General features: G+C 40.9%; 1 protein-coding gene across 1 annotated transcript; it reads right to left on the bottom strand.

The window, feature by feature from the left end:
• Nucleotides 1–4073: 4073 nt before the first annotated feature.
• On the bottom strand, nucleotides 4074–4841 carry LOC129771789 (nuclear pore complex protein Nup98-Nup96-like). The gene is made up of 3 exons (XM_055775823.1): nucleotides 4704–4841; nucleotides 4525–4637; nucleotides 4074–4454 (listed from the first exon to the last, which is right to left on the bottom strand). Exons 1-3 carry the CDS (start codon nucleotides 4735–4737, stop codon nucleotides 4320–4322), a joined length of 282 nt encoding a protein of 93 aa, XP_055631798.1. The 5' UTR covers nucleotides 4738–4841; the 3' UTR covers nucleotides 4074–4319.
• Between the last annotated feature and the right edge of the window lie 2666 nt (nucleotides 4842–7507).

Genomic DNA, 7507 nt, shown 5'->3' with positions numbered 1-7507 from the left:
CCACCACCACCACCTCTCAGGCAACATATACCATAAATGTGTCTGCCACTAATTATATCAAACTCATGCTCGAAATGACAGATACGCCAAATCTTTTCATTGTAGATTGCGGATCTGACATATCGGTCATGAAATCAAATAAAATAAAAAGCTCGCAAATTTATTATCCCTCTGAAAATTGCAGTATTACTGGAATAGGCCATGGTAATATTAGTACCATAGGAACTACAAGTACTGACATACTACTAAATGGTTTAAAAATTCCACATAAATTTCACATAGTAGAGGAAAATTTCCCTATCCCTACCGATGGAATTATTGGTAGAGATTTTCTAGTTAATTACAAATGTAAAATCGATTACGAGTCTTGGTTACTCAAAATAAACATTGTGTGCAAAGTAATTTCGTTGATTCAATAAAAAAATTATAGGAGGTTGTGTCCAAGATACGACCGCATTGTTGACGTAGAACTACGCTGTTATTTTATATAAGTCGCTTGTTTATACCTTCGGATATTATTCTATAATGCTGTGAAATTTTCGAAACAACTGCTTAGTAGAATAATCTTTGAAATGGTTTTTCATTGTAGAATCAGTTGACGATAATTGATTGATGATTCATTCTTGCCCTTGCAAAACAATACACTAGCTGATCGTATGTCGCAATTTATTTCATGTCAATGCATTGAAAATTTACCTCGAACGCTATTCCGGTGGCCTGTTTCGCAATTGACATAGACTCGGCTACAGTCGATTATATACATGTTACACCAGCACCATTATTCCACATATCATAACTACATCAATATATCTTTGGCACCGAATGGGAACAACAACAATGACAACACTTGCAAGTATCAAATATCATGCTACATGTTATTTAGTATTGCCTCAAAGCAATCGAACCTCTAGGCATCGTTCGTGCAACGTAAACCAAGCGCCAAACAAGCGTTCGCCATAGCATGCATACAGAACCATACATTGGTGGCTTGAAGCTAATAGGAATACAATTACTTCTCATCATTTTGCACTATTCTCAAAAGAAACGCTTTTGTTAATAGTACTGGCCTCAAAAAAAGTTGCGTTACTTTCTCATGCTCGAGAGAAGCGCAACTGTCACCCTTAGTGGAGGAATTTTTGCTACTGGTAAGCGAAACCTAATCACATACAACACTCCCGAACGACATTTACTTTCTTGATGACTAAACAAGTGAAATAAACTCTTTTTGTTAATATCATCAACCTCGAAAGCAGTAGCAATGCTTCATTATGATCAATATTAGCGCAAATACAATCCTAGTTGACCTAAATCTAAATAACTAATAACATTCCAGTAATACATTCAAGATGCTTGGTATTCCTCAAATATTTTTTTGGAGCATAGCCTTAACGCCTGCTTCGCCATAGCGTCAGTTTAATGCATTGATGCATTCTCAAAAGCACCAAAGAAGCCGTTTACATTTTCGACCGACGCGCCGAAATCGCCTATTTTGCTGTTGTTCGTTGCGGTGTCACACTCGCAAAGGCTCGGTTCAGTGCGAGCGCTTTTCACTGCACCAACATTGTGTGCATCATTAGATGACGCTTGCCTCGAAATTTTATTGCCCCTGGCAATGCGTTCGTTTTTTGCAGGGCTCGAGCCTGTCTTCCTCTTCTTCTTGCTCATCACACACTACGTGAAGCGTAAAATTTATGACGCGGAAAGAAAAACACACGATACGAATAACGCGAAAAACGAACGGAAAAAGCAAACGACGATATCCAAGTTGGATTACCACTGGTGGGGTCCAATCTTAGATCGAAGCGCAGCGAAAGTAAAGTGAACTGGATTGCTCAACAGTCCGATGCCGAATGAAAGTTTGCCTCAGCGAGATCCACTGTTTATACTCAAGGCAAATATTCCCCTTCATTCTTCTACTTTTCCTTTGTTCACGGCGACTTCAAATCCTACTATTTCCCCTTCGTTGGTCGTCGATAAGTTGCTCGTTATTGACAGCTCTGTTCGGGAAAGCTCACAAATGGACAGAACAAATGTATGGAAAAATGGAAACGCCCAAAGATTTCATGAATTTTAACTATTTACAAACCAGGGGATTCTGATGTATGGCATATTAAACAAATCTTAGGGAATTTCCGATTCGTTTAGTATGTAAATCGCTAAAATCCGTTCGCGGCAAAAATAGTTATTAACGTTAACTTTATCTCATAAAAACGTGACCTGTTTTCTGATTTGACACCCCTAATGAATGACGTAGTTCTACGTCAAAAAAACGAACGAAATTTAAAATATTTGTTTTGCATTTTCAAAAAGTGCCAAAAACAGTTTTGCTACAGTGTTTTAGAAAGTCGTCTGTAGTTTTGCAAATATCGCAAGTATTCCAATGTTAGCGCAACATTTTGAGCCTAGTATATCCACAAAAACCCCTGCGAATATAATGATACTTCTATTCATTCTTTTTAGCCAATCAAAGAAAGTTTTGAGTAAATTATAGAAGCACTCCATCGCAAATTGTGCCAGAAGTACATAATGCTACCTAAATGCGTACCCTGGAAATAAACGATTATTAACTTTAGTTTTCATGCGTTTGTGTTGAAAATTCAAGCTTCAAATTATGTATATCCTATATTAATGCGTTGATTTTTCACGTTATTCCAAAAATTACTTAAAAATTTCGACTTTAAACTCTGTACCTCTATTTTTTTTTGTCGAATGTATTCAAAGCACGACTTTATTTTTGTATATGCGGGTTTCGATTCAGCAATACAGATTAATTACAGATATCTAAAATCACCGTTCAGCACCTGGGAAATAGTGGTTCATAAAACGCTGCAATGGATGGGTTACATATTATTTGATCAAAAACATTTGATTGAATGCATCTTATTGTGTTTCGGATTTGATCACCAACTCTTTTTAGCAACACGATATTATTTCTGTGTACGCTTAAAGCTAAAATTATTTATTTTAATGTATTGTACTTCATATTTCAATTCAGTTCTTACAAATTTGATGGGCTATGGTTGCAGAAGCGGTATTGGGCCTAAATATTTCCAGACTCTAAGTTAAATGCACGGCTTTAAAAAAAAACTTTCAATCAATTTGGATAACACTATATGGTTTGTTTCGATGAGAGCTAAAACCAATATGGAGACTAACAATGAAATTTAAGTACAGTTTCTGGCAGGCGGTTTCTGGCAAGCGTGTTCCCTTTGACTGGGCGAAATAGGGATGTCGCTGGTACCGATATCAACAGTGGTACTGTGTTGAGGGGTCCCGTCGTGACATACCCCCACCCGTAAACCTTGGTGAGAGTAAGGGCAATTACACATTATCCGGTTTCTGCCGGACCGGTTTCAAAAAGCGCCGCTGGGTTTGGACGGATAACCGGATAACAATGTGAAAGAGTCCTCGCACTACACAAAACCGTACATCATTCACATACACATACATGCATTTATTTATATAGTGGAATGACAGGTAAACATTGCAAATATTTCAGCTACATGCAGCTGATTGCATATGGAAAATCCTGAAACCACAACTAGTGCGGCAACCACGAGCCTTCCCAAATTTGTGTCCATTGGAGAGTACATTCGGCCGGGGTGTGGTACGCCAGGCCTCGCGTACACTACTCGCACATCAGAGCGGTGTTCTTATGATAAATAAACATGAAAAACCTACTGGACTACTAAACAGTATTACAAAAAAAACTATCTTTAGTCCAGTTGCGGTGTACTTATCCACACGCTAAGTTCTTTTATTTCCGTTAGAGACGAATGAACTCTCTGAGTTTAAAGTCTCTTTAATTCAATACCGTTACCGTTTTATTTCCAAACATACACAACTAGCATGATTTATTTCACACGCTCTGTTGCCACATATTTTTTCAACAGTCTCAGAAACACGGTTAGAGCAAAGTGTACAATTTGATGAACCAATAATTATATCATTTCGTAACAAGCTGGGGGGGCTACTTAATTATATGTGGTATGTGTTCAGTTCCTGTGATTATCCTTAGAATTTACCTACGAGAGAAAATATGTTTATTCATCCATTCTAGACTGTCTATTTTATTCCACAATTGCAGTAATAATTCTTACGATTAAAATTACATAGTAATTTTCCTTCAAACACTATCTCACTATCACTATCTCGTACAGAAACGCGCTCAGCATACATATGTCGCAATTCCTGGTGCATGTACTCCTGGGGCAAGGACAGCTTCTCGAACGCATTTCGCTTCAACGCACAGCTGTTAATAAGCGGATCCTGGGCGATGAATGACGAATCAGAAATGCCAACAACTGGGTGATTTCGCTCTATCTGAACCGATACTTTTGTGTCGGACAGGGGAACATCTTGATCGCCGAGCACAGATCGGACAGTTTTGGTTTGAGTTCCTCGAGTCGAGTTGCGGACACCTCATCGTCGATCGTGTTCCGGGTCAGGTCGAACTGTGTGGAAAACCGTATAAGAATTAGAAGAGAGAACTATTTTGGTGTGTTTAATTGAACAAAAACTGACCTCCACATTCAGCTTGATGAAGTCGCTCAAAATTTTGCCCTTGATGAACCAGTTGGAAATTTGTTTCACATCCATGATCTCGATCAATACTGATTTCGAATAAGGGAAGTTGTCTGTGAACAAAACAAAAACAGAGGTTAATTAAGAACTCGATCAATTTGTCGAAAGATACTACCCACCGTTAATAACACAATCCATGGCAATATACTCCATGATGCCCTCGTGCGTCTATGACCATTGCTTCGCTTTGATCAGAAAGGTTCATCACTTAACTTGTTCCATAGCAGCGAAATAAAAATTTCGGCATCCATATCACTTGCGACTTCTGAATTGACTCCAAAACAAACAAACGTCAATACCACACATACTAATGCATGAGAGGAAAAATTGCCTGAATTGTACTAATACTAACAGACATGACAAACAACTGTCAATTCGCGTTGAGCTTCATGCTCCGCTTTTGGGAAATGATAGTGATAATGAATTTTCAGGTGCAGTAAACACATATATAAAATAAAAAATTATGAATGAAAATTAACTTTTTCTTATAAAATATGTTTTTTATGTAATAGAGTAGCACGTTTTTTGCAAGAGAGGAAATACCCCGGAACAATAATTATGTTTGATAGTGATTTTATATTACAATATTGAGTTCTAGTGAAAATATCAAGAAAATTATACAGAAATGATTAAGCAAGAATCAGTACCACGGGTTTTAAGAAATGAAATAAATTTTCATTAAAAATTTAAACAACTCAAAACTGTCTTAAGGTCTAATAATCTTATAGAGAATGATTTGCTTTCCCTGATGTCTCCCCCAGACGTCGACACTATACTACTTTCATCGCATATAATACTTGTCCGGTCGCCGGACATTGTAGTCGCAGTAGAAGGCTGCATCACGGCGCCGTAAAGAGGTTGGTACGGTCGAAATTTGCCATTTGGGTTTCGGCCTAAGAGATTTCTGGATCACTGGACCCAGGTTGACTCTTTTCCTCGACGTCCAGTACAGCCAACTTCACAGCAGGCCTACGCACGATTCCCGAAGACGTTCGTACCAACGCCAGTCGTACTCTGCCATCGCGCCCTGAAAACACTACCTCGATCCGACCTCTTATTCACTGGTTCCGCCCGTTCTGCCAACTACTAGTACCAAGTCACCAATCTTAACGTCCCTTACGTCTTCGAACCACTTGCCTCTTCTAGTAATTGTCGGAAGGTACTCTTTGAGCCATCTTCGCCAGAAATCGTTGGCAATGCATCTAGCCATTTTTCAGCTGCTTCGAAGCGCTACGCGACCGTCTAGCGGTTCAGTTGGTAAAAATTTTGTACCTGATGAGTTACCCAACAAAAAGTGGTTTGGCGTTATAGCCTCCTGATCCGCTGACTCCAGGGGAACGTAGGTTAGCGGTCTGGCGTTCATCATGCACTCCGCTTCTAACAGAATTGTCTCGTCGTCTGGCCTACGTGGGTTTTCCAGGATTGCTCCTAATGCAACTTTCACCGAGCGAACGAGCCTTTCCCACGCGCCGCCCATGTGCGAAGACGCTGGCGGGATAAATTTCCAGGTTGTTTCAGCAGTAGTGAATTTTTCCGCCAATGCAATGTTCAACGTTTTCTGATGCGCCTTCTTCTCGTTATGTGTACCGTGGAAGCAGGTGGCGTTGTCGGTCCAAATTTCCCTAGGCTTGCCTCTGCGTGCCACGAAACGCTGTACCGCCATGATACATGATTCAGTAGATAACGAGTAAACTACCTCCATATGGACTGCTCGGATGGTAAGGCACGTAAAAAGAGCCACCCATCGTTCCACGTTGCTCCTGCCTACTCTTACAAGTACTGTTCCGAAGTATTCCAATCCGGTGAAAGTAAATGGATGCAGGAAAGCAGTCAAACGTGTCTCAGGAAGAGGACCCATCGCTGGTGGACTTGGATTTGCCTTCGCTATGTGGCAGTGTAGACACGTACGTTGGACTTTATCTAGTAGACGTCTGAGAGCAGCTATCTCGAAACGTTGTCAAATCTCGTTGGAAATGGTCTCTCGATTGGCGTGGCGAAAGCGGCGGTGGTAGCAGTCTACAATGAGGAAGGTTATTTGATGTTGTTTAGGAAGGATGATTAGGAACTTAGTTTCCATCGGTGCATATGGCGCAGCACCGATACGGCCACGGCACCGGATAACCCCTTTCTCATCCATAAATGGGCTCCTAGTGTATATAGTTCTGGATTTGTTCACTGTGGAATGGCGTTCATTGGGCGAGCCTCGAGTTTTGTAGAGAGTGTTGATTTATCCGCATAGAATTCACCTTGAGCCGTCTTCACGAGTGTTTCTTCGGCTCGATGGAGCTCGTCGCTGGTAAGATTGCGGAGTTCCAGGTTCTCGCCATCGTTATCTGTGAGCCGTGATGCCACTTGGTGGCTATGTCCGCTGCTAGTGCGATTTGCAAGCCGGTTGCCGTCTCCAAGCGGAAGTACACTACGCAGGCATACGCGGTTTCGCTCGCGTCGACGAATAGATGGATTTGTAGATGTTCGAAACCGTTTTGAAGAGACGAGGAGAAGTAGCAGCGTGATAGACGTATCGAGTCGAGATTATGAAGTTGATCTGCCCTCTGTCGCCAGCGTTCGTTAATATCTTGTGGTATTCGTTGGTCCCATCCTGTCCCTTTGGACCAGAGCTCCTAAATGAGCATTTTACCGTTATCGAGAAAAAATGCAATGAAGCCAAGTGGGTCGAACAAGCTCATGACTAGTCTGACTACCTCACGTTTAGAGGGAACATGATCTTTGTGTAGGATCTGTTGTAGATCTTCCCTGTCCCCGAAAGTGTAGACAAATAGATCGTCTCGCGGGATCCATTTCATGCCTAATACCGACTCAGTTTTCTCACCTCGTTCCAGGCCCAAACTTTTGAATTCTGCTTCAGCAATCTCGCCGATTCCTTGCAGGACCTTGATTTCGTTTGATAAAAATCGACGAAGAG

This window comes from Toxorhynchites rutilus, chromosome 2 (genome assembly GCF_029784135.1).
Source record: "Toxorhynchites rutilus septentrionalis strain SRP chromosome 2, ASM2978413v1, whole genome shotgun sequence".
NCBI classification, from domain to species: domain Eukaryota; kingdom Metazoa; phylum Arthropoda; class Insecta; order Diptera; family Culicidae; genus Toxorhynchites; species Toxorhynchites rutilus.
The sequence above is the reverse complement of the archived record's forward strand: the minus strand, read 5'-3'. Positions and strand labels throughout refer to the sequence as shown.